General features: G+C 42.0%; 2 protein-coding genes across 2 annotated transcripts in view; one reads left to right on the plus strand and one right to left on the minus strand.

Annotated features, from left to right (window-relative positions):
- Window positions 1-7,301, plus strand: part of LOC116060781 (acidic leucine-rich nuclear phosphoprotein 32 family member B-like) — a 15,418-nt gene extending 8,117 nt beyond the window's left edge. Inside the window, exons 4-7 of the mRNA XM_031314523.2 lie at window positions 211-391; window positions 3,557-3,654; window positions 5,917-5,986; window positions 7,208-7,301. Of these exons, the coding sequence (XP_031170383.1) occupies window positions 211-391; window positions 3,557-3,654; window positions 5,917-5,986; window positions 7,208-7,287 (429 nt within the window). The 3' untranslated portion in view covers window positions 7,288-7,301. The remainder of the gene's footprint in view (window positions 1-210; window positions 392-3,556; window positions 3,655-5,916; window positions 5,987-7,207) is intronic.
- A 7,134-nt stretch (window positions 7,302-14,435) lies between these two features.
- On the minus strand, window positions 14,436-26,956 carry LOC116060787 (coronin-2B-like). Its single transcript, XM_031314533.2, has 14 exons — window positions 26,942-26,956; window positions 23,496-23,696; window positions 22,942-23,058; window positions 21,229-21,378; window positions 20,633-20,833; window positions 20,437-20,553; window positions 19,330-19,434; window positions 19,036-19,132; window positions 17,478-17,593; window positions 17,289-17,379; window positions 17,010-17,170; window positions 16,040-16,204; window positions 14,973-15,041; window positions 14,436-14,601 (listed from the first exon to the last, which is right to left on the minus strand). The coding sequence occupies exons 1-14, from the start codon at window positions 26,954-26,956 to the stop codon at window positions 14,536-14,538; spliced, it is 1,671 nt and encodes a 556-aa protein (XP_031170393.1). The 3' UTR covers window positions 14,436-14,535.
- Between the last annotated feature and the right edge of the window lie 657 nt (window positions 26,957-27,613).

The following is a 27,613-nucleotide window of genomic DNA, read 5'->3' on the forward strand; positions in this document are numbered from 1 at the left end:
CCTCTGGAGCCTGCTCTGGTTGAGCTGTTTGAGTTCTTTTTTTATATATTCCCAGAGCTAGGATGAAGGATTTTAAAAACTAATATAGAGTCCATGTATTTCAGTGTTCTCCCAGTCTAACAGTTCAAGTTTCTTGAACGCTGCTTAGTTCCCGCGCCGGTTCTCGGAGTAAATAAAGTGTGTAATCGCGTCTGTCTTTGTCCCTCCCAGAAAAAGTTGCCCCAGCTGAAGAGTCTCGACCTGTTTAACTGCGAGGTGACCAACCTGGCGGACTACAGGGACTCCATCTTTAAGCTCCTCCCCCAGCTCATCTACCTGGACGGGTACGACATCGACGACTGCGAGGCCTCCGACTCTGACGGCGAGGGAGACGGAGTCGACGACGAAGAAGGTGAGGGTGTAGCGTCAACGTGGTCGGGCCAAAAAAATATTAAAATGGGACGTTTATAGACGAACATAAGACATAAAATACAAGTCACGAGATAATAAATAAGTCTTTCATTGTTTCGTCAAAAAGAACATAAGTGTTGAGAACTATGAGAAAATGTTGCATTAACCCATGTTCAGAACGTTTCTATATCAGAAATTTAGGTTTCTTTCAATCAAATAGTCAAAAAAATAACGTGGATGGTTCCATACAACGCTCTTCACTAGTAAAATAAAAGATGAGCTCACTACTTTCATTGGATTTGGGTGTGTTGTTCAATTTTACAGCATTTGGAGAGAAAAAATGATAAAAGAACGTTGAAAAGAGTGACAAAAATGTCGGAAATAGCTTCAAAAACATGGGGACAAAACGACAAAAAAACATCCAAAAAAGCGCAGGAAAATGTGACAAAAACACCGGTAGGAAGTGACCCAAAAAAGTATTAAAAACTTTGGGGGAAAGCGACAGAAGTGTCAAAAAAGATGACCGAAACGTTGAAAAAAAAAGAGTAAATTTTGACCCAGAAAAATAAAAAGTTGCACGGTCGACGGGAAGACAACACAAGGGCCAAGTACATGTACAGTTATTTTACAGCTTGCAATCCTTCCTGGTTTTCCTTTATAGATCCTGCATACTGTTGACAGGATGTTCATGAAGTTGGTGTTACCTTTTAATTCTAAATGGTATTTTAAAAAAAGGTCTAAAATTTGCTCGGCGGTCACTTTCAGACCAAAGTTAGTTAACGAAAGCTGAATCTAGCAGTGAAAGCATAACTCGTATATCTGAAATAAAAGCAGAAAAACTGAATGAATAAACGCTGCAACACGAACTAAAAGAAAATGTAAGTAACAGGTATTATCAGCGTTGTTTTCTCCCTAAATACGCCGTTGCAAATCGACTATCTAGTGTGTGACATCTGGGTGAAGGGCCAGACGCAGGTGGTTTTTAACGGCGCAGCTGCTGTTAAAACCCTCCGTAGAAGAGATTTTATTAATATTGCTAAAGTTACTCACAATACTTTATTTGTTGTTTTTTTTTTTGGTTTATTTAAGTTTTGCCATAGGTGTTATACAAATAATTACAAAAGGCCACACACCTTACATACCCCAAATGAGTGTAACATACAGTATACAAAGACTATTTGACAAACATGAACAGAACTTGTGAACACAAAGGACATAGAACGTATGAAAGACAGTATTTGACTAAACGCCACAGGGGAAAGTTTACAACGGGGGTGGGGGAGGTGCGTGCATGAATAGGTGAGTCTGTGTGTGTATAGTGAGTGTTTTTGTGAATATAGTATGAAATGTTGAGTCGTGGTACTGTGTTATAGATATGAGAGGGAGTGGGTATGAAGTTTTGAGTATGTTGGATTAGGGTGAGGCTCGCCAGAGGGAAGGGAGAGAAGGGGAAAAAAATGGGGTGGGGTGGAGCTTGGTAGGACGGGGTATTTGCATAGACTGTATATAGGATAGACCAACAGATCCCGTTGCTCTGGACGGAGACCAGTGAAGGATATTAGAAGACCTTTTCCGGTGATGGCTGAGCGTTACTGCGCAGCCTCCAACTGAGAGAGACGACGTAGATGTGACGTGAGCAACCTGTCTGAAAGTTGTAAGTCTTCTGGTAGCTGTGCCAAGAGAAATCTCAATCATTCCCAATCTAGCAGAGACGGAGAGCGTAGGTATATGTAAGGAGATAACATAGGCACAGGCTAATTATTGCTAACTAAAATGCTAGTTAACATTAGTAATTAAACTTAAACAGCTAATGTAAGTCCAAACTGCCTGAGAGCTTCTCCTGTACTATACGGTAATTCCTCTACTATGAGACAGTAAGTCTCGTGGTTATGACCCAATAGTTAGCCTATTTTTATAAAAACGTCTGCTACGGAGCCATAACGTGAGGTACAAGGTAATGGAGCCTTTTATACATTGTCGTGTTTCTTTAGAAATAAACAATGGACAAATGGAGTCTTTAAACGCTTCAGATGTGAAGTTATTCGCTGTCAAAGTGACGTCAAAATGAATGGCAGTCAATGGGATGCTAACGGGGGGTGAGTGCTTGTTAGCATCAAAATGGCGCCATAGGATCTACGCTTGTGAGGAGAAGCTAACCCCCTCGGGTATTTGTCTATGGGAATTGAGGAGCAAGGTGAAAGAGCCAGTTATTTCCTCCGACTGCTTATTTCCCCTTATCGTGGCCGGCTCACAATACGTTAAAAAACTTAATTGTGGCCGGGTTGCTCAGTGGGTAGAGCAGGCGCACATATACTGAGAGGCTTATGCCTCGACACAGAGGTCCAGGGTTCGAGTCCAACCTGTGACGATTTCCTGCATCTCTCTCTCTCTCTCTCTGTCTCTCTCTCTCTCTCTCTCTCTCTCTCTCTCTCTCTCTCTCTCTCTCTCTCTCTCTCTCTCCCCCCCCCCCCCTTTCTCACCTAGCTGTTCTATCGATTTAAAGGCAGAAAAAGCCCAAAAAAGTATCTTTAAAAACAGACCATGCAACTTTGCTTTTCTGTGTAAAAATGTAAACGTTTTTTCAATGTCTTGGTCGTCTTTTTTGACACTTTCGCTTTTCCCGATGTTTTGGAAATGTTTTGACGTTTTAGTGACTTTTTTTTTAGAGTTTTTTTTTGTCACTTTTTCAGATTTTTGTCTGTTTTTCTGTGTTTTTTTTCTCACATTCTTTCATCTTTTTTTTTTTTCTTTTTTCTTCAAATGCTATAAAATTGACTAAAACACCCAAATTCAATGAAAGTAGTGAGCTGCTCATTTAATGTACATGTGAAGAGCGTTGTAGGGAAACATCCACGTTATTTCTTTTGACAATTTTGTTTGAAAGAAACCCAAATTTCTGATAGAGAAACTTTTTGAAAATGGGTCAAATTGGACCCGAGGACAACAGGAGGGATACAACTACTCAATTCCTCAAAATCAAAACGTGCGTCTGCATCCCTAAAACTGAACTGACATCACAAACCAAAAGTAAAAGACCAAATAAAAACATAATAATGATTTCAAAACTTCACTAACTCTGATTCGGACGCTTCAGCTCGCCACCGAGCCGGGTCCCCGTTTTCTCACGTTCTGTCTGGTTTTTGTCCGTCTTTCCGTGTGCTTCCAGAGGGCGAGTCGGAGGACTTTGAGGAAGAGGAAGAAGAGGACGAGGAGGACGTCGTGGCGGAGGAAGATGACGACGACGATGACAGCGCTGACGACGAGGCGAGTCTCCGAAAACACACTTTACATCCACAGATAAAAGCGTTGCCGTTTAGTAAATTAACTTGTCGAAAAGGCGAAGTAACTTCACGTTAACTTAAAACGGCTTCTTGATGTTGGAAAAAAAAAAGCCTCGTCATTCAGTACCCAATTTCAATATTTAAGGAGCAAAATCTCATCCGTGTCAGTGAGCCAATCAGCACGCAGCGAGCTTCTACCAAGATCTAATAATGTCTGTGATTGGGTTAGGGTCTCGCGTTACACGTTGCAGACAAACTACGTTACAGAGACGGCTCACGTAGCAGGAGCTGAACATAAAAGATTTGTGCTGTAATGTTTCTTTTTGTTTCATAAAATTTGATATCGGGGGTGGGGTGGGGGGGGAGTATCGTTCAGGAACCGGTATTGGTGTCGCTAGCAGAACATTCGTGAGCGATACCCCACAGCGGTCGGGATCTGGAACTGAGGATATCACTCCCTCCGGGACATAACCGGCACCACGGTTCTGGTTACTGATGGGTTTATTGCACTTCCTTTTCACCGGCATCACATCCCCCCGTTAGGGTTGGGTGCCTTTCACATTTTTTTTTGTATTTATTTATTTATAAAGGACAACACACATTAATCAACATTTCTGTAAATGTGCCAGTGTTAGCCGGCCGGCAAATTTTCAACTATAGTCCTTTTGGCCAGATGATTTTAAACCACTGAACCACTACCGATTAGGGGCGGGAATCACCAGAGGCCTCACGATACGATATCATCACGATACGATATCATCACGATACGATATCATCACGATACTTATTTCACGATACGATATTATTGCGATTTTAAACAATTGCAATATTCTGCGATATATTGCAATTTATGACCTTTTTTTCCAACTTCAAATTTTTCCCGATTTCAAAGTATGTCCCCAAAGGAAAACTTTGTCAACATTAGGGTTGGGTATCGTTTGGTTTTTTTCCGATAGCGGTGCTAAAGCGGTACTTTTAAAACGGTGCCGGTGCCTGAACCGGTACTTTTTAAGAAAGTAAAAAAAAAAAAGAAGAAAAAAAAGAAGGTTACTAAACAACAGTCGGCGACATTTAAGAACAACTTGTTTATTACTACGGCCATATGCTCAAAATTAAATGATTTAATAGTAATGTAATAACTATAACTTATAATAAACAATAACTTATTTCACCAGTAAATTGCTGTTGAATGACAAAAACAACCACCAGATGGGAAAAGGGTATTTTACAATAACTTTGAATGCACCGCGAGGCTGTAGGTTACCAGTTTCAGTGAACGCACCGTCCGTGTTTTTCCGACATCGGCGTCTGCTGCGCTGCAGAGCAGACTGTTGAAACACAGTCCCACTTTACACTGTTTAACGTTAGCTGTCAGCATTTTAACCTGTTTAATCCAGCTGCTAGCTAAAGGTAGGCTAACGTTAGCTGCTGTTGAGTGGAGTGGAAAGTCAGGCACCCAAATTTTCGTTCTTATTCGGTCTCGTTACTACCGTTGAGGTCGGAACCGGTGCCCTATTGGCACCGCGTTTCGGTACCCAACCCTAGTCAACATCTGTTTTATCCCAAAATATACATTTCTCTGTTTGTTCATCTCACTTCAATTTTATTGCTGCAAAATGGGATCGTCAAGCAGACAGACTGACGAACACATATATAATAATAGATCGATACTTGGCGTCTGTGTATCGATACAGTATTGCCACGGAAAATATTGCGATACTATGCTGTATCGATTTTTTTTCCCCACCCCTACTACCGATACCGGTACCTGGAATTCAGTTCCGGTACCCAACCGTACTTTTTTCGGTACTTTTTTCAGTACTTTCCCTCCTGTAATTACAAAAAAAAAAATATTTCAGTTGTAAAAATAATTCCAAACCATTTTACTTAGAACATTCTGTTATTTATTCAGAATATTTTACACTGACAGAAATTAAACAAAAATAAAACCCCTCCCTCTCTCCTCCCAAACCCGTCCCTACAGCCGATTAAATTGAATAATTATTCAACTTCTATTACTCACTGTAACTTTTGTTCTTGTATGTGTATATTCTTTTTTAGCCCGTTTTTATTTTCATCGTGACTGTTTGTAATTGCTCGTGATGATTAACGTTCGTTGTTCCTTTTTTTTTTTTTTTTTTTAAATAAAGAAAAAGATGGATTATAATCATGTTATCAACCTGCGTTTGAGTGAAACGTTAACGTCTGGATTAAGTCGCTTACCGACCGTCTTTTCTCCGTGCAGGACGGAGAAGTGAACGGAGACGTGGACAGCGAGGACGATGACGAAGATGAGGACGATGAAGACGATGATGGTGAGTAACGCTGCGGCCTCGTAGCTTCCACAAAAACTGTTCTTCAACAGGACTCGTCGCCAACAGAAGATTAGCTTTAACCGTGTTTTTAACCTTTTTTAAGGGGAGACGCTGCGGTCGAATAGGCGAAATGTTTAAACTAACGAACCGATATATCGCAACAGAACTTCCACAGTTGATTACTGACATCAAGACAGTCATTTTTTGTATTTAAAGTTTTCTGAAATTCTGTATATTTAAATATGCAAATGATTCATTATCTAATGCTAACGTTTGGTGACTTTAGGAGAAACGTACAGACTCAAATAGACAACATATAATACAATAAACACCTGTGTGTTGATTTAGGTCTACTCCCCCAGTAGTCTGAGAAAAAACATGTTATGGAAGAAAAATAGCCCCAAAAACGTTGGCACCTCTTGCTCTTGCTTTCTCTCTCTTGCTCTCTCTTGCTCTCTCTCGCTCTCTCTCGCTCTCTTGCTTTCTCTCTCTCGCTCTCTCTTGCTCTCTTGCTTTCTCTCGCTCTTGCTCTCTCTCTCGCTCTCTTGCTTTCTCGCTCTCTCTCGCTCTCTTGCTTTCTCGCTCTCTTGCTCTCTCTTGCTCTCTCTTGCTCTCTCTCGCTCTCTTGCTTTCTCTCTCGCTCTCTCTCTCGCTCTCTTGCTTTCTCTCTCTCGCTCTCTCTCGCTCTCTTGCTTTCTCTCTCTTGCTCTCTCGCTCTCTCTTGCTCTCTCTCGCTCTCTCTCGCTCTCTTGCTTTCTCTCTCTCGCTCTCTCTCGCTCTCTTGCTTTCTTGCTCTCTCTCGCTCTCTTGCTTTCTCTCTCTCTCGCTCTCTTTCGCTCTCTCTCGCTCTCTCTCGCTCTCTTGCTTTCTCTCTCTCGCTCTCTTGCTTTCTCTCTCTCTCTCTCTCTCTCTCTCTCTCTCTCTCTCTCTCTCTCTAGGTCGCTCTACCTCTTCGTTTTATCCAACGTTAGCACCGCTCCACGTAGCGCTCTAGCTAGGATACTGTAGCAGTAGCTGTTGTTGCAGCAACAAAAGACGCTCTCGGCTGCTTTTTGGAGCTAAACGCTGCCAGATTCTTTCTTTTTTTTAGCGCCCTATAGTCAACTTTTCTTTTCAAGAAAACCAGCAGGAAAAACCCAGATAGTAACATCTATAAGACAAAACTAGAGTGCTGTTGTTGTTGTTGTTGTTGTTGTTGAACGTCTGGTTTCTCTTCTGCAGACGAGGACTCGTCTCCGGTCAAAGGAGAGAAGAGGAAGAGGGATCCTGAAGACGAGGATGAAGACGAAGAAGATGATTAAAGACGCACAAAGAATCCGCAAACCCCTCTGACCTCTCGCCCGGTGACCCCTCCTTCCCCTCCTCCTCCTCCTCCACTCCGTTGACTCCTCGGCTGCGTTCCATTTCTGAAACCGGCCTCCTGCCGCAGCACCTCCGTCATTTCCTGCTGACACAAACACCGATATTCTCCTATTTCTTTTGTTGTTCTTCAGCTTTCTGCGAAAGTTTGTCACGATCCGGGAAGTTCAGGCTTTTTAAAATCCAAAATAATTCCTCAACGGCAGCGACGAGCAAAACGTCCAATAACATCGAATGAGTTTCTGACACTCGTCTGCTTCCTGTTGATAAAATAATAATTATTATTATTATTATTATTACTTTCTCTCATCCGTGTGTTTGTGGCCGGCACGTTCTTGTGAACTCGGCGTTAACGCCGATCGTCTCCAGACTCGCCATGTGTGTTTAATCTTGCACATCGTTGTCTGGATTCGTCGTCTTGGTCTATAAATTGTCCGAATTTTGTGGAAAATATATAATTTCTCAGAGCAGAAAGTGACGTCTTCTAATGTTTTTGTTTAGTCCGACCAACGACCTAATAACTTGGTTAACATTTTAGAAAGCTAAAACCAGCGAAATATTACTTCATTATCGCATTTATTGCCCGTAAACATTCTGCCGATCGACTTCTCGATAACGCGACTGATCATTTCAGAGACGCTGCACCTCGAAAGAGTTCAGAGGGACATAGAGCAGCGTGACGTGCCTCTGTAACATCAACAGGACTTTTTTCAGACAAATAAGGACCAGCTGACCGTAAACAACGTCCTTTCACGAAAGCTGCTTGAACTGAAACGGCTTATTCATCTGGTGTTTAAATCTGACAAAGAATATGTCGGAAAAAAAGGCCTTTTTTATGGCTGTTAAAAAGTCTCAGTCTGGTTTTTTGCCAATAAAAAAACGTGGTATTTCCTGACCATTTTGAAATTCAAATTCCTTCTCCGTTAACCCTCGTGTTGTCTTCCCGTCAACCACGAACACAAACACTTTAGTTGTCCCTATTTCAAGGTTTTTCTGCTTTTCAACGTTTGGGTCCCTTTTTTTTTTTTTCAAAATTCGTCGTCTTTTTCCAACGTTTTGTCACTTTTTCAATGTTCTTGGCGCTTTTTTGACATTTTTTTCATCGTTTTTGTTGCTTTTCCCAACTTTTTGTCCTGTTTATTTTTATTTTTTTTTACATTTTCGCCGCTTATTTCGACATCATTTCGAATATTAAAAACTTTTGAAAACGGGTCAAATTTGACCTAAGGACAACATGAGGGTTAACAAGAAGTAAAATGCACCGTGAGACGTTGAATTTAACGATTGACTCTGGAATCAAAAACACGAGCGTGAGCTCTCTTTACTTATTTCATCACGAGGAAAGTTCGCCACACAAACCAAATCAAAATCAACATTTTTTGTTGTTGTTGTTTTTGTAACAAGTTTGTCAATTAAATCTCAACGTCTGGAAGTTTTCGTATAGGACCGTGTAATTTCGTGAACACGAGTTGCGTCTGCGTTAAAGGGGACGGAGCAAGCTTTTTGGGATGCACACGATCGACACGTTTGCGTCCCATTTTTATTTGTTTTTTTTTCCTCTGATCCTTCCTTTTTTGTTTCTGGCTTCACCGTCTTCTCCCTCCGGGACTGAAACTTACCATCTGTGACGTCGTCACCCAGTGCTCTCCCGACAGGCTCTGTGATGTCATCAACGGACAGCCGAACGTAGTGAACTTCGCTCCAAACGACAACAAAAACAACTCCGCCCACCCTTCCTCCTCCCCCCTCCCCCCCGAGGCCGAGCGCGCTCAGGGCAAACTGTGTTCTCTCTTTTTTGCCAACAGAGCTTTTTAAAAGAAATATTTTTTCAGAGAAATTGTTTTTGTTTAATTTTGTATGGTTGTCTGGGGACACTCTCTCTCTGTCTCTCTCTCTCTGTCTCTCTCTCTCTCTGTCTCTCTCTCTCTCTGTCTCTCTCCCTCTCTCTCCCCCCTCTCTCTCTGTCTCTCTTCCCCCCCCTCTCTCTCTCTTCCTCTCATTTTTTTCTCCCTGCTCAGTAGAGAGATCCAGTTGATCCTTCAATTACACTGACTAGTTGACGTTGTGTTTTCTTTTCTTTTTTTACTTTCTGTAAGTTAAAGGAAAAACAAACAAAAAAAAAAAAACACACAAAAAGGACTTTGTAAATAAAATCTTAACATTTTGCTCCTGGCGTCTCCTCTCTGCCATTTTGTCTCTCTTAATTAAAGTTTTTTTTTTCTCCGTACATTCAAATTAACTTCAAGCTCATTCCCCCGGTTTAGTCGTAGCACAGACCAGACGTGCTAACTGCTCGACTAGGGCTCCGCAGTCCCTGTTAAAGTGAGTTAAATGTTGGAAGTCATTTGTTTTGCAGGTTGTTTTTGGTCCTAAACTTGGATGTGAAACCAATCTAAATTTTGACCTAATATTGGTGCTAGATACAAACTCGTAAAGTCACCAAAGTAGAGTACATGTCATCCTACAAGTAACCCAAAGTTGCAGTATAGATACGGGCTGTTTAAAGGTCCTATGACATGCTGCTCTTTGGATGCTTTTATATAGACCTTAGTGGTCCCCTAATACTGTATCTGAAGTCTCTTTATATAGACCTTAGTGGTCCCCTAATACTGTATCTGAAGTCTCTTTATATAGACCTTAGTGGTCCCCTAATACTGTATCTGAAGTCTCTTTATATAGACCTTAGTGGTCCCCTAATACTGTATCTGAAGTCTCTTTTATATAGACCTTAGTGGTCCCCTAATACTGTATCTGAAGTCTCTTTATATAGACCTTAGTGGTCCCCTAATACTGTATCTGAAGTCTCTTTTATATAGACCTTAGTGGTCCCCTAATACTGTATCTGAAGTCTCTTTATATAGGCCTTAGTGGTCCCCTAATACTGTATCTGAAGTCTCTTTATATAGACCTTAGTGGTCCCCTAATACTGTATCTGAAGTCTCTTTATATAGACCTTAGTGGTCCCCTAATACTGTATCTGAAGTCTCTTTCCTGAAATTCAGCCTTGGTGCAGAATTACAGCCACTAGAGCCAGTCCTGAGCTGAGCTTTCATTTTCTCAAAGGCAGAGCAGGATACCCAGGGCTCGGTTTACACCTCTCACCATTTCTAGCCACTGGGGGACCAGTGGAAAGGGTGCCCATTTTAAGCTAGACTCTGAAATACGGCTCCCTCGTGTAACGTCACTTCCAGGCAGTGATTTATAGATCTGGAAGTTATTTAATCACAGTTTTATCTCAAAGTATCGTTGATGGCAGTTATATATTCCTCCAGTTTAGAAAATTTAGTTGTTTATCATTAATATCCACTATGCTGTATAGGAGTGTCCAACCTGCACATTGCTCTTTAAGGCACCCTTTATCAAAATTGTTAATTTCTTTCAACCCTTGTATTGTCTTCCTGACGAACACGCAACTTTTAGTTTTTCTGGGTCAAAATTAAAAAAAAACAACTAAAAAAACAAAGTTTTGGTTATCTTTTTCAATGTTTTTCCAAGTTTTTTGTTATTTTTTTCCTGCCATTTTTGAAGCTTTTACGACGTTTTTGTCACTTTTTTAAAAGTTTTTTTTTTTCACTTTTTTTTTTCTGCACTTAATTTGACGTTTTCTTTAATTTTCCCGACATTTTTGAATCTTTTTCCAACATTTTTATCATTTTTTTCCATGTTCTTTTAAAAAAAAAATAAAAATAAAAATAATTCACACGCTATAAAATTGAATAAAACACCCAAATTCAATGAAAGTAGTGAACTGATCATTTATTTTATTTGTGAAGAGCGTATGTATGTAACCATCCACTTTATTTTTTTGACAATTTGGTTGAAATAAACCCAAATTTCTGGTATAACATTGTGAAAATGGGTCAAATTTGACCCGTGGACAACGGGAGAGTTAAAAAAAAAACAAGGAATCAAATGTTTGTATTGTTTCAGTCTCATGAAAATGTAATATTGTGATAATTATACATTATGTTAAACAAGTTATTCCAGCTCTGGGAACTCTGAACATATTTCATGTTGATCCATTCAGTAGTTACGGAGACTTCTCGTAGTGGACTGAAAGACCAAAGTTTTTCATTCATCAGTTGAGTTGAAAAATGAAAGGAGTCTTGGGTGAGATTGTTAACCCTGAGATGAGGGAAACTGGGTTTTCTGTTTCAGAGAGAGAGGTAACTTCACCTCAGGCTCACCTGTGAACATAACCTGGTCGGGAGCAGGTTTTCTTTGTCTCCTCCCTCTGACGCAGCGCTCTTTCATTTCCTCATTCATTCATTCAGTCTATATCGGGCGCATTTTAGTGCACTTTATCTGCATGAATACAAAAACGGTGTTGGTTTAACCATGTTAGGCAGACTATAAAATGTTATTTTTTTCTTAAAACATGGCATTTCCGGTGGCCGGGTTGGCTCAGTGGGTAGAGCAGGCGCACATATACTTAGAGGCTTAGGCCTCGACGCAGAGGTCCAGCGTTTGAGTCCGACCTGTGACGATTTCCTGCATGTCTTTCCCCCCCCCCCTCTCTCTCCACTTTCTCACCTAGCTGTCCTGTCTGTTAAGTCAGTCCTTCCAAAAAAAAATGCAGAGTTTTTTTGTGATTGTTGCGGGCAAAAATCCTTGATTATGCGCCACGTTTTCTTAAAAAATGCTATGGAATATGCGGGATATTTATGCAATTTTATGCGATGGAATTGCAGGAACTTGCAAAAATTGCGGCTTCATCGCGGCAACTTTTTTCAACTTTCTGCTAAGATATGTGTGACTTTTTTGCAACGAAAATGCGGGGATTATGAAATCATGCAAGCCCCGCATATTTTGCGCGGACATCGGCAATTTGTGGCGAAAGTGCAGCGTATTTGAAAAAAATGGCTGATTATGCATTGAATTATGTGATCGCATAATCACGTTTTTCTGGAGGGACTGGTTAAAGGTGGAAAAGCCCAAATAATCTTAAACACAAAAAAAACATGACATTTCCTTTTGTCGAGGATCCCGTTGATGAAGAAGCTGTATTACTTTGCAGGGAGTTAAACATACATCGGGAGATGATATCGAGGCCCCGACTATAGATGCATTTCCATTTTCAGGTACTAGCCTATACCTATTTGAGCGGTATGATTTTTCTTCCCAGTCTATCAGGTATGTAGCCTACATAACCTTATCCGTCCTCATATCCCTAACGTCACCCATCGTGGACATGCTCTTACATCCCGGCACATTATTTGTGTCGCATTACGATTTTTTATTTTGCAAACGGCAGTTTTCTTTATAACATTGGTGATGCGGAGCATTTTCGTAAAGCCACTTCGCCATCAGAAGAGTGTGACTCGCTCTGAAACGTGTTTTTAAACGTTTTTGTAGTGTTCCCTGGACACAAACCAGTAAGAGACATTAAAAAGGAGCTCCACAGTATTGCAGGTGAATGATGTAAACCCTTTGAAATAAAAGATTATGAATTATAATTCTGTTAATGATGGTGCTGCAGCCTCAGAATGGGATCAGTAGGCCTAGGACTTTTTCGCCCATAGTGTTGCACCTAAATGAAATAGATTATAGGTTCAATACCATTTCACCAGTAATATACTTATGGTTGAATATGAAATTAATACACTGTATTGGAACTTACGCATTTACTCTAGCAGCAATTGTCTCCCACGCAAATTCTCTTTTACAGCAGCCGCTGTATGAGTATTTCCGCTGACCAGTTTCTTTGTGATTGTTGCCATGGTGAATCGTAGTATCATGGCTCCATTCCTGCTGCATTTGTATTGTGGTGGTGCACGCACTTAACTCTGAGTCAACCTGCTCTGAGTTGATTGAGTTTTCGGTTTCAGAACAGCTGATTTGAGTTGGTTCAGTTTCCCATCTCAGGTTAAATCAACTCAGACATCCGGTTTAGACTCAGAGTTTGTTAAACCTTCCTGAAATGGATATGCGAGGAAACCCACTTACGGCTGGTTTACACCTGCTTTTAAGAGACGGAGAATTATCCCCGCAAAGATAGAGGCGCGCTGTCACGGGGTTAGGGTTAGGCGCACTTTACGTTTCCCCTCCCATCTCTTCATGGGAAAATCCCACTTTCCCCTTGACCCTCCCGTGAATGCATATGTATGACACGGGAAAGCACAATTTGCCATTTTCAGTCCCCGCGACAGGCAGTCTGCACTTTTACCTCAGTGCGGCCTGTTTGTACATACCTCGCCATGCTTTTACCCGCACGTTTAGTAACAAATACGCCTGAAGTGGACGCAAAAGCGTTAGTACATCTGGCCCCGAGTTTGTTAAACCTCCTTCCTGAAACGGACCCCTTGTCACAGTCATTTGTTTGTTTTTCCTCACTCTTGTTTCCAAGCTGAACAGCCAATCGGATGAATTGGCTGTTGCGGGACAGACCGCGCCGACTAGGCCGATGGTTGATCGCCGTCGGCCCAACTAGGACACATGGCCGACCGTCGGCTTGGTGCATCAGGGCCTTCGTACAAAGAGTTGTCAACCATTGCGCAAGGAAATCCTCAGATAGTTTCAACATGTTAATAATTCAGCTGACACAACGTTAGTTTCAACAGTTTAAACTGCATGTTTGTTCTTGTGGTTGAATTGAAGTGGTTTTTAATATCCCTGAAGCCCGTAGTTCGCCATATCAACTTCAGGGGTGAAGATTATGTCAATGTTGTGTTGAGTTAGGCCCAAAGATATCTGGCTAACCCATTAATCTAGCTTCATAACACCCTAGACCTCTGGAGTCGATGATAGTAGTGAAGAAGTATAGACAGACTTTCATTATTACCTGCGTCAGGTAGGTCAGGATCTAGGTTTGGTTCGTCAGCCGGATTACAGAAAAACTGCTGCCCTGTTTTCATGAAACTTGGTTATTTAGAAACTGATCCAAATCACGTGGCTATTTCAAATACTTTTTCACTTTTCGTGAAATCAGGGCATGTATTGGCGCGCTCCCGGTGTCCTACTACTTTGCCTATTTATTTTGTCACCTAGAATTTAATCAGTATTGATTTATTTTGTACGCACAAACTTTTATGCATAAAAATGCGCAGAACTTGGACACGAGCTAAAATATGCAAACAAACAACATAATTGCGTCGAGATTTCAGCAGTGTTTCCTTTATTGGTTGCAGAATGTTTGAGTAGTTTTAATTGGTCCAGTGTTTAAACAGCAGTGTGAGAGCTGATTGGTTGAATCAGAAGGCCGCCCTCATGTTATTTTTGGTGTTTTTGATGTCCAGCTCCAGCTGAGCGATCCTCACCTGCACAACATTTAAAACAAATCACTGTAATCCCCCCGAAACAGTCTTATTGAACAAGTTACACTCAAAACCTTACATTACTGTTGGATTGCAAAGAATATTTTGGCGTTGTATAGCCTCGCAATGCCATTTCTGACATTGTGACACTATAGTTGGCAGACCTTTGTGAAGATATTTAACCAACTGCCAATAATTTGTCATAAAAAAAATAATGAAGTTTCATCCCGATTTGTCCAAAAAGCTTAAGTGGAGACAAAATGTTCAGTTGTAATTTACTGCAGTGATAGTTTTCAGTATTTTAAAGCGTTTTGGCCTTGATTTTAAAGGATCATTTATGACTGCTATGTGTGTGTTTGTGTTTGAATACTAACGTCTTTGTCTTTAAGTTGTTCTCTCAGGCCTTTGATCTCGTCTTGCTGTCTGTAAAACGCTTGCAGGAGCTGAAATTATAAAACATGTTTCGTGGCAGGAAGAAGAGAAACTCTGGACAGAACACTTGCACGAACAGGCCCTGTTCCGACATTGTGTCGTGGATGATCCGATCACCGGACTGCTCCGAGTAGAGGTGCGAGTAGAGCTGAAGATCTTTGCCTGAACCCAACGGTCTTAATTTCTATAATTTTACACGGGCTTGGGCCGTTTCGATTAGCGTGAAAATGGATGTTGAGGAGATGAAACGGAAGCTGGCCTCTGACGATTACGTTTTGGTTGCACCGGTAAAAAAACTAGGTGGAGGGATTATATCTCCAACCTGGCCTGGGAACGCCTCGGGATCCCCCAGTCGGAGCTGGTTAATGTGGCTCAGGAAAGTTTGGGGTCCCCTGCTGGAGCTGCTACCCGACCCCGGATAAGCGGACGAAAGATGGATGGATGGAAAAGTCCATCCATCTTCGTCCGCTTATCCGGTGTCAGGTCGCGGGGGGAGCAGCTCCAGCAGGGGACCCCAAACTTCCCTTTCCTGAGCCACATTAACCAGCTCCGACTGGGGGATCCCGAGGCGTTCCCAGGCCAGGTTAGAGCTATAATCCCTCCACCTAGTCCTGGGTCTTCCCCGAGGCCTCCTCCCAGCTGGACGTGCCTGGGGAGGTGGGGAGGTGTTCGAGGGACGCGAAGGAGCAGCGGCTCTACTCCGAGCTCCTCACAGATGACTGAGCTTCTCACCCTATCTCTAAGGGAGACGCCAGCCACTCTCCTGAGGAAACCCATTTTGGCCGCTTGTACCCTGGATGGACATTTGTGTTTTACAATTTGAAATGATCTATGTATGCGTACCTACGTCATAGATTCAACTCAGAACCATAAATCATAATTTAGAGCTGTCCATTTGTGATCGGATCACCCAGGACGCATGTTAATGCCAGGTCTGAACAGGGCCACAGAGTATTCTCACGTATGTACGTATATACTGTACTGTATTTCTGATAAATTTGCGCCTCACCTCGCTCTCAGTTGTAGGCGGAGGCCTCTCTGCAGGTTCACAGCAGTGTGGAGTGCAGCAGTACGTCCACAGCGGGATCTGGGTCTCGTCCGGCTGCCACCCCGACAGGTCGCTGTCTCTGGGGTATTTGGCGTCCTGGTAGGCTAGCTGCTCCTCAAGGAAGGCCTCAAAAGAGATGATAAACAGGTTCATACAACAGCGAGGAAATAGAGCTAGACAGAAGTTCGAGCCACATTGGGTTTACTGTGAATAAGAGCTAAAGGACAATCGGGAATTAGCTGACGAAATTTGCTTTTCTCCGGCGTGAGAGGGCCAAGATGCCGAACCTTCTTTGGGAATCACATGCCACTTGTATTTAACACATTTCACTGAGCTTAAAGCTCAGTTTTCCGCCTTGAACTTGTTTGGTTTTTTTGGTGACATTTAAATGCGTTTCAATTTTTCCGTAAGAACAGTTCCTGTACAGCAACACCTTAAAATCATACCAGGAACTCCCAGTACCTTTTCTGTGTTTAAGGTTGTGTGCAGTGGACATATATCAGCTGTATTTTCCCTCGTTTATATCCAGTGTCTCACAAAAAACGGATTTGTCCTAATTTAATTCTTTACGCTTGTCTGCACAGGCATCGTAACCCCTTTCACGTCTCATGTTTTGTGCCTGCATGTTGCTACGAACCGTAGCATATTTGTAAGCCATTTTCTTGTAACTTGTACACTAAACTACAAAGATTATGTTTGTATTTTGTATGTTTCACTGTAAGCATTTCAAAACATTTCCATTGGACAGCATTGCATTGGCTGCTGTCATGCTGCAGGTGTTAATATGTTAAACTGAAATATATAAATGTTCTTTTCCAAGTGCTTTCAGATGTCAAATCGGCCAAACTTACTGTAATCTAAACAAATAGATTACTGTAACTCAGCTGCCGACTGTTTGAGTTTCCAGTGTTTGATTTTGATGTGGTTCTACCTCTTCCATAAACTCCAGGCGGGTCTTAGTCACGGCACCGACTGACGGATCCATCTGGAACCTCAGGGAGCTCAGCTGCCTCACTAGCCCCTTATCAGCAGGGGTTTCTGGGTAAGGGTTGGCTATTAAAGTCCCGGGCCTCAGGGACATCAGCACTGGGCCTGATGAAGATATGTTCGACACATGTTTATATGGTGGACCACTGAGAGAAACTAAAGGCATCAACCTATCGTGCATCGGTCAGCCATTTTGGTTCCAAGGCACTAACGCATTACTGACTTCTGTTGATCCCTAACAGCCACTCCTGAGCCGTCATGGCCGCCTGGTTTCCAGCTGTCATTGGGTACAGATCCTCTTGGAAAACACCTGACTGGGAGGAGGAAGAATAACTCTTTAGCTTTAGTTTCTGTTCTGATCATCAGTAAATGCAGCATAATAACAAAAGCGAGTTAAACGTATCATCCTAACCTCTTTTCGTGGTACGATCATTGACAGTGGTTCCACCAGGTCTTTGAAGACGATCAGACGGTAAAATCGGAAAACCTCACAGGCGCTCACGTCCAGGCCGCGCTTTGGCATCACCGCTAAAGTGATGAAGAGGTCAAAGGACATCGGAGTTGGTCATGGGTTGATACTAGAATGGATGGTCCGGAGAGACGGGTAAGAGCATGACCCGCCCCTAATTGGTTAGTCATTGTTGCCTTTGTTGGTTGAGTTGGTTAGGTTTAGGCATGCGTGAGTAGTGAGATTGTTTAAGGTTAGGGTAAGAATATCCAGGTAAACTAATCAGTAGCAAAGGAGGGCGGGTCACGTCTTCGCCCAGATTGGTCCGTTGACCATCCATCCTTGCATCAACCTTGGTCATGGAGCATTGGGAAGCTGTTGTTACACCTTTTAATGTATGACTAGCTAAAGTTATGATGGCTACGGTAGCTAAAGTTATGACAGCTAGCTAAAGTTATGATAGCTACAGTGGCTTAAGTTATGATAGCTAGCTAAAGTTATGATAGCTACAGTGGCTTAAGTTATGACAGCCACGGTAGCTTAAGTTATGATAGCTAGCTAAAGTTATGACAGCTACGGTAGCTTAAGTTGTGACAGCTACGGTAGCTTAAGTTATGACAGCTACGGTAGCTTAAGTTATGATAGCTAGCTAAAGTTATGACAGCTACGGTAGCTTAAGTTGTGACAGCTAGCTAAAGTTATGATAGCTACAGTGGCTTAAGTTATGACAGCCACGGTAGCTTAAGTTATGATAGCTAGCTAAAGTTATGACAGCTACGGTAGCTTAAGTTGTGACAGCTACGGTAGCTTAAGTTGTGACAGCTACGGTAGCTTAAGTTATGACAGCTACGGTAGCTTAAGTTATGATAGCTAGCTAAAATTATGACAGCTACGGTAGCTTAAGTTGTGACAGCTAGCTAAAGTTATGACAGCTAGCTAAAGTTATGATAGCTACAGTGGCTTAAGTTATGACATCTACGGTGGCTTAAGTTATGATAGCTAGCTAAAGTTATGACAGCTACAGTGGCTTAAGTTATGACCGCTACAGTGTTGTAGTTGGTCTTTTTACAAAATGAAGTTGGTTCAGGTTGCTAAAGTTAGTATTTTTCCTCCAGCAAACTAAGTCTTTTTCTAGTAAGTACTGGTAGAGACATCTAAGTTTTGGGGCTTCCAAAACAAGTGTTTGTGCTGCTATAAGTAGTACAGCAACAGCTGGCTTAACGTTAGTTGGTCTTTTTCCAAGTGTTTGTGCAGCTAGCAGTATTGCTACCCTAGCTAAATAATTTATTATAAGTAGGGGAACATCTGAGTAGCTGAGCATTGTCCAGATTAGGTCTGTTTGTGACCTAGTATACCTATACAGATACATGTTTGTGTAGCTAGTGAAAGGTGGTCTAACTGCTACAAGTCGCTAAAGTATTGGGACTGGGGGCTAAAGTTGGTATTTTTAAAGTTAAGTTTCAGTGTTTGTGACATTAAACTTTTAAATAACACTTTTTCGGCTTGTGTCTTTTGATCTCACCGAGTCCTTTCTGTGGCAGCAGAGACCTGTACTCCGTCAGGAAGCTGATGTAAGGTTTCTCAGTGCTCAGCTCGTAGTAACGGATGTTCCCGTCACCCTAAATCAAGGTATTAAAGGGCACACCAATTCTGTCATTTGTCACATTTGGCACTCTAGATTGGTTCAATTTTCTGGAGAAGAAAAAATATTTGGAGTGCATCAACAACCAAACTGTAAAACAAGGAGTTTCGTAACTCGACCAACTAGAGGAAATTAATGCAAAGTTGCAGGGGTAGAGTTGGTTAGTTTTACAACCTTTCCAGCCAAGTAGAGCATGTGTGTGTCTGGATCGTAGAATGGGAAGAGGACTCCTGCAGATCCGTCCAAATCTTCTTCATACAGAGGCTCAGATAAGTCGTCCTGCAACCAAACCAGCACTATTTATTAGATTCAGATTAGATTAGTTTCAACTTTATTGTCATTGTGCAGAGTACAAGTACAAAGACAACAAAATGCAGTTTGCATCCAACCAGAAGTGCAAAAAAAAGCAGAAAAGTGCAATGCGATATATGAAAGTATAGACAGGTGGTGCATAGACAGGACAAGAAATATAGTGCAGTGTAGACAGTAGTATACAGTTGGTTTACAGAAGGTGGTTTAGAGTGATATAAATTAAATATAAATATGTGCAGTGTATTAGCAGTTAGCCTTATAAGAGCAGAATAAAGATGGCTATGTAATATGAACAATGTATGAACAACATGTACAGATATGTGCAAATAGTAGTAACATATTAGTTGTAAGAATATAATGTTACTGTTACGACATAGCACATATCTGTCACTTATGACTCTAGATTTCCTGAATAGTTGCTTAAAAATGCATCGTCATTGTATTAGTCTTTTTAATTAAAGGTGCTCTAGGTAGGATTGAGAAGATCCAGGACTTAGCCAAAAAATTGGAACATCAACAACTTCTCAGTCCCTCCCCTCTTTCTGCTAAAGCCCAAAACTGTCTCCTAAGCCCCTCCCCCCACGAGGGAGAATGGATGCGTGTGCACAAGCAGTGGTTGACATGCAGTTAGACACCCCCCTCTGGCCCTGATTGGTGCATCTGAACAGGGAGCTGTGGATTTTTGCAAATCACACTCCAGGCTGTAGGTGGTGCCAGAGGAGCCGGATCTTTTTTTTAAATTACTTGCTTCCTGTAGTTCTACTCGAACATAGGGTCAGTTTCAGCAAATATGACAGAAAGTTAATTTTATAAGTCTTACCTACTGCACCTTGAATCAACAGGACATAATGCATCTTAAAAAAATCCTCCATTGCTTTGTGTCTTTCATCGTTCATTACCAAATTTCTTTGAAGAAGCAGGGCTAGGGTTACATATTTAATGTCCATTTGATGTGTCTGTGGTTCTTACAGGGTCCCAGAGGACGATCTGTCTGTGGTTCCAGGGCGAGCTGCCGGTGGACACAAGCATCTTCAACCCTCCGATGTATAAAACCTTATTGGCTCTGTGGGACTTACTGCTCGACACCTGCAGGTACATTATTACACATTTAGTTTTTTTCGGGTTTTTCACACAATCAAATGAAATGACCACTTTTAAAACACACTTGTAGGATTTTTCCCGTCCGCGGGTCCAGGACTCGAACCCGTCTGTCTTTGGACGTGACTGCCAGCCTGCTTCCATCGCTGTTGAAGCTGACGGACAGCAGCAGCGAATCAGACGGGTAGCGGTGGTGGACGGGCATCAGAACCACCCGCACCGGGTACCTGAGCACCGCACCTACCTGGGACACATCCCAGAGGAAGACCTTGGGACAAAAGATAAACGGCTGTTTTTCTGGGTAAGTTTAAACTCACTGAAACACAGATTGCTCAATCTGATGTGCACCATTTAATTAAAGCTAAATTATTGACAAACTCTGGCTGTCGACACTGACCCAAAGAGTGCTGCTAACTAAGTAGACCTGATTCTCATCCCCAAAACCACACGAAATACACTGAACAAAATTATAAACTCAACACTTTTGTTTTTGCCCCCATTTTTCATGAGCTGAACTCAAAGATCTAAGACTTTTTCTATGTACACAAAAGGCCTATTTTTTTCAGATATTGTTCACAAATCTGTCTAAATCTGTGTCAGTGAGCACTTCTCCTTTGCTGAAAAAATCACAATATAACGCCACTCTAAGATGAGGATCCTGACCTTATAGTCGTAAGCAGCGCTAAGCAGCAGGTTCTCAGCTGTCGGATGCCACTCAATAAGCGCCACCCTCCTGCAGTGACCAATCAGAGTCTTCCTAGCCTTGGTGAGGTTCTGTTGGACGCCACAGACCGGGATGTCCCAGACCTTCACCTGCGTACACAAACAGTAACTGGATTGTATGCACTATTGAGAGGCGAAGTTCATCCCCTTCCGGTGGACCCCATGGGAAAAAAAATTGCACGGTAGTAAACAGGGAATGACGAATTATTTTTGGTTCCCGTTTGAATTGAGCCATGAATTACACATGATGTTCGTCAGTTTAAAAGATAATTTTGCAAGTGAAGAAAGTCTGTTTGTCGTAGAACCACTTAGTTTTGTGTGAAACTACATATCTCGTCTCCCACAATACATCACCATGTTAGCTAGCTAGCTTAGCTCTGTTTCACAACACATGTAACATTATCTTACCTGATGTGTTTTATCCAACGTTTTTACCAGCCAGGAAGCGAAAGAACACGCAAGACCTGGTACCGGTACGAAACACACAGGCATCATAGCTTTTGTGAGATGTCGCTTACTTGTGTGTGTGGTCTTTCTAATTGCGTATTTTCACAGTCTTATACTTCATCAGTTTTATGACAAACTGAGACTTTCTTGACTGTCAAAACTATCTTTTAAATTTACATCAAATGTGTAATTCATGGCTCAATTCAAACAGGATCTCTCCTAGGGCTGAACGATTAATTGCATTTGCGATAATATCGCGATATGTTAAAATGCGATTTCCTAATCGCGAAGGCTGCGATTTGGTCACATGACTCGCGAGAGCAAATCAGTCTGCACTCCGCAGAGAAAGCATCAACTTAGCACGCTAACGCTACGTCGTACCTTGAGCAGATTTCTGTCATTCAAACAACTCTGAGTTATAGTTTAAAACTTTTACAGCCATTTTAATAAAATGAAGGGTTTTATTCGGGCTTGAGTCCATACATGCAGTTAATGAATACAGGCACACAGAACTCAAGGCTCGGTTGGCAACGATTAGCTCTGATTAGCGGTTAGCTCTGGTTAGCAGTTAGCTAGCTCCGTTATAAAGATATGAGTGGAGGAGCTGCCACTGAGAGGGGTAACAAGCAGACTAATAAATGACGTTCGGGGAGCTTTCACAGCAGCGTGGCCGCGGGGTTTCAACAGTTTTATTAGTACAGTTAATCCCACGGCAAGAACACCAGCAACATGCTAACGTAACGATAGCCTCTCTGAGCAAGTGCACACGGCAGCACGCAGCTTCACGAGGGGGAGGGGCTGGAGGCAGCTCCTCTCTGTGCACTGTAAAAAAAATACACTGTTGTGTGTGTGTGTGTATATATATATATATATATATATATACTATATTTTTACTTATTTAACTGTCCAGTGTGTAATTGTGTGTTGTTCATACTATAAAATGATTTATTGTTTGTCTTTCTTGAATAATACAGAAGACAAAGAGCTTAAAAAAATAATCGAATATCGAATCGCAATATTTGGGAAAAAAATCGCAATTAGATTATTTTCAAAAATCGTTCAGCCCTAATCTCTCCCTGTTTAGTACCGTACATATTTTTTCCAAAGTAAGGTCCCATGGTGGTCCACCGGAAGGGGAGGGACTTCGCTCTCTATAATTGAGGAAGTTTCAGCTAAAACATCTAAAACATAAAGGACAGTGCTTACCGTGCAGTCCTCTGAGCATGAGGCGATGCAGTGATCGTCAAACGGGTTCCACTTGACATCCAGGACGCTCCCACTGTGACCGCACACCCTCGGGTGCTGAGGGTCCACCCTTCCTGTCTGAGGGAGCAAGATGAAGGAAATTATACCACGCAGGTCACAGCAGCAACAACAGAAATGAGAATTCACACCAGCTGAGATTTAGATTCATTTCTTTACTCTCAGGCTACGTTTTGGTTTAAAAACGAATATCTTATGCTACGTTTACGCCCGGCGTCCGCACTACTGCGGCGTTTCCGAGCCCCTGAAACGGAGGCATTTGGAAACACCGCTACCCCCGTTTTGGTTTGAAACCTCCGGGGTTGCGTTGTAGTCTGGACGGACACAAACGGAGACCTTGGGAAATGACGACGCACGTCGGTCAGTCTTATCAACCGAGGCTTTCCTATACTCTGTTACTATAAGTATCCAAGTATCAACAATAGATTTACCTTTTCTAAAAATGTTTAGCTTTCATTGTGTTCAACAGGAGGAAATGATGACAATGGACTACGCACGTGATGGATGGGCAGGACTAAAAAGGACCCGCCCCCGGCGCACTCTGTCACCACGGCGATGAAGCAAGGATTGGCTGAGCAGTAGTGGTTGTCGTGGACGCTGCGTGTGATTGGCACCCCGTCGTAGCTGTGCTCCTTCGTCGACGGCTTCCCGAAAACGTGACGAAACTTTGAGCAGCGGAAAGACGAGCGCCACGACATCTGGAGGACAAGAAGTTCAAAGGTATTTAAAACTTTATTAGCAGTTTAACATCAACAAAATAGTGCATCCCTAGTTACATGTCCACTGTGGGTTTTTGGGATCGCCTCGCTTCCCGGCATTGGACGCTTAATGTTCTCGCTACTAGCAGTTATCAATTTCTCTTCACTGACAAGCAAAGAAAACAAACTACACCCTCCTACAACCGCCATGGCTGCACCTGATTGGATGAACGCTTCACTCGTGGGGCTGTCTGCTCATGGATTTCAAAACAGACCGACATTGTCTCTCTTTTGGAAACTTTCTCTTATTTTACGAAAATAGACACCGAAATGTGTCTCTGAAAACATGTTATGTGATCAATAATCCGCAGCTAGTGAATCTGTCTTTATTTCAGATCGACAACGGTCAATTTAAAAGACCTTGAGTTTAGGGCTGCAGCTATCGATTATTTTAGTAATCGAGTATTCTACCGATTATTCCATCGATTAATCGAGTAATCTGATAAGAAATACTTAGTACGAAATACTTAGTAAACAGCAATAGTAAATATTTATTATTGCTGTGTACTAAAAAAAAAAGGAAACCTGTCTTTTGTATATATACAAGGTTTTTTTTTGAAAAAGCGACATTTTTTATTGCGTAAGTACATTTTTGGTGGCCCAAATGTTAATATTTTTCACCCACTTCCCCTTCTTGCCTCTGGCTCTTTGCAGTGGCTATGCAAAAGAGCTGTTCACTAACCAGAGGGTAAATGTGGCGGTACAAAGCTTACAGCAGGGCTATTCAACTACACTGTTCTGGGGGACACATTTTCAGAAGGCTAATACTGAGTGAGGAGAAAGAATAAAGAATGCAGACATCACCGGCATGATGACGTCATTCATGTGCATATTAAGTAGCCATGCTGGGGGGAGGAGCCCGTTTGTCTCCGGCAGCAGCTAAGTTTCCAAAGATTAGTAGCAAACTAATAAACAGTCAGACTACAAACCGACAGCTTTCGTTTTAGCTTGTTGGTGAAACATGGCTATTTGCAGAGCAGCATGCTGTATGCTAGTTGTGTGAAACAGCGCGGTGGACGAGAGCAGCAGACGTTAGTTAGCTAGCTTGTGTCAGGTTCGCTCCGTGGAATGGATGAGTAGACTGGATGTTTTCTACTGAGATGATGTAGCAGCATGTTTGCAGCTTAAAATGATCCCAAACTTTCTCTCGCCTGTCTCTTCTCTTAGACCCTCGCTATTTTCGTCTTCGTTCATTTGTAATCTGGGCCGTCAGTCTCGTGCATAGACAGTATATAAACGGTCTTGTGTCCACAGAAGCGTCAACCTGTTGTGTGCGCTAGTAATTCTCCTCCGTGCGGAAACACGGTGAGCCGTACAACCTTAATTACGTTGATTTAACGAAGCTTCGAGGCAAAGAATTTTGCTTCGAGGATTTTTTGTAATCGAATTATTCGAGTTATTCGAGGAATCGTTTCAGCCCTACTTGAGTTATCGAGAGACGGCGAGTCGAGCCGGATGCCCCTGATTCACATAAAGTAGGCTGGATTCAACTTTATGCAAATGAAAAAAGCCGGCAACTCGACACCCCGTCTCTCCAAAGTTGAAGCAACGCTACGAGAATGCATTGCCCGGCTACTTACATAGACAATGAATCGGAAGTGTGGAAATGACGCTGGCAGTGGACACATATCTTAACAATTAGTGTAACACACATCTGCACACGTAGACAGGAGTGTGTGTGTGTGTGTGTGTGTGTGTGTGTGTGTGTGTGTCTGTGTATGTGTGTGTGTGTGTGTGTGTGTGTGTGTGTGTGTGTGTGTCCTAGGTAATCTTATAATAGTGTTGTGGAACTTCAGCAGCTGCCTAATCAATAATGCAATCGGCTCTCATTATTGGCTTTTCATAATCTTATCAATAATGGATCAATTTCTTCAATGAACTCCTTAATCATCCACATACACTATCTCACTCACTCACTCACTCACTCACTCACTCACTCACTCACTCACACACACACACACACACACACACACACACACACACACACACACACACACACACACACACACAGATAAATCCTTCGTCCAGAACAGTTTGCTTGTGTTATTAAAGATTCATCAGTTACATACACACTTTCCTGTTGTTACAAATTCCTTCTGACCTTTGACCTTTACTGCTGTTAGAAGAGATCAGCTTACTGCGGAGAAAGAGGACAGAAGAAAAGGAAGAGACAAAACATTTTTTCACTTTAATTTATCCTCTTACCAGCCAATTACCAAATAATTGTCTTTTTTTGCACATAACATTGTTAAAACAAAGTACACTGAATCAGACTTAATTTAACTATACTTCCACATAATGTACTTATAGTGTTCTTTTTTCTTAAGTAATATTATTGTACTTAATACTACGTCATTAGTGCTAATAAATATACCCTAAAATGCAATGAAGTGTACTTGACTGCACTAGGGCTGTGCAATGAACTGGATTTTGTTTTTGATTTAGGCTCCTAACGAACCGCAAAAACAATTGTAATGTAATTGAGAAAAACAATTATTTTGCACATACAAGTAAACAAAGTTAAATAGATGAATATAATTTTTTTTCTAATACTGCAGTAACTTAAAAAACAAACAAACCAGGTATTATAAAAACCATCAGTTGATTACAGTGCAGTGGTTCCCAAGCTATGTAAATTAAATAAACAATGCATGGTTCTGCTTCACTGCTAGCAGAGCATGGACGAGTTTGGGAAAGTACTGTCAGGTCAGTAAAAAGCAGAAGACGAAGCTACAGGAAAACGACAAAATAAATACCACCAAAATAGAGACAAGAGAACAGGTAGTGGTGACCACATATATTATCTATGGAGATGTTCACATCTCTTTTTGTGAAGTGTGAATTTGAGTCGTGTGTGAATATGAGGTTACACATTACAATAATTGACACAAAAAAACAGGAAAACACCTGCCTTGAGCCTTGCACGGCACCCTGGCACACTGACACATGCCTTCTTCAAACTAAACTTACAGACAACAGAAAGCCCACACAACACTAATAAGTTCTCTCAATTCTTCCTTCTCTTTATTAAAATAAAATAAATAATAAGAATCCCGGGATTACCTTAATATGTTGGAAGTAATTCAACATCTTTCTCTCCATGTTAATCTCTCCTCTATTGTGTCTCTAACAAAGACAAACATAACCCCAGAAAACTTAATATAAATAAAAGCATTTGGTCTTACCTCTGAAAGAGTCATGCAGAAGTCTGAGGACTAAATTATTATAAGGACTATTGTTATGATGCCCACATAACTCCTGTCTGTCATCTAGCTCTGTCAGAACTCTGACACTACACCGTTTCCTGCCAAAGACCGGTACAGTTCAATCCGCTGGCTGACCGTATAACTCCTGACTTCTGACTCGACGTCCTGCTTCTCAAAAGTTTCCACAACGCTACCAGAATGCATTGCACGGCTGCTCACAGAGACCATGTATGGGAGAACACATACCTTAACGCTTTCAGTAACAAACATCTGCACACAAAGACAGGGAGGAAAGGTGCGCGTGTGTGTGTGTGTGTGTGTGTGTGTGTGTGTGTGTGTGTGTGTGTGTGTGTCCTCCTGATCCATGACGTCTCGCCTCCCCTTCCACATTAGCAGAGCCGTTTATGCACGGCTGCACGCGCACAAACGCCACTCTACATTCGATACTACTTCACACGCACACACACAGAACCAGCGCCAAACAAAAACAACACTATTACAGTTTTTTTTCGACTGCTAAACGACAGTAGGCACTACTGGAGCCACATGTGCAAAACTCAAACTACAGTCTGCACTACCAGCAGGGTCACCGGAGCTAAACAGTTCACTTCTCCTGCAAAACTCATTCACAGCAACACAACTATTAACACA

The sequence above is a fragment of the Sander lucioperca genome, chromosome 17 (genome assembly GCF_008315115.2).
Source record: "Sander lucioperca isolate FBNREF2018 chromosome 17, SLUC_FBN_1.2, whole genome shotgun sequence".
NCBI classification, from domain to species: Eukaryota; Metazoa; Chordata; class Actinopteri; order Perciformes; family Percidae; genus Sander; species Sander lucioperca.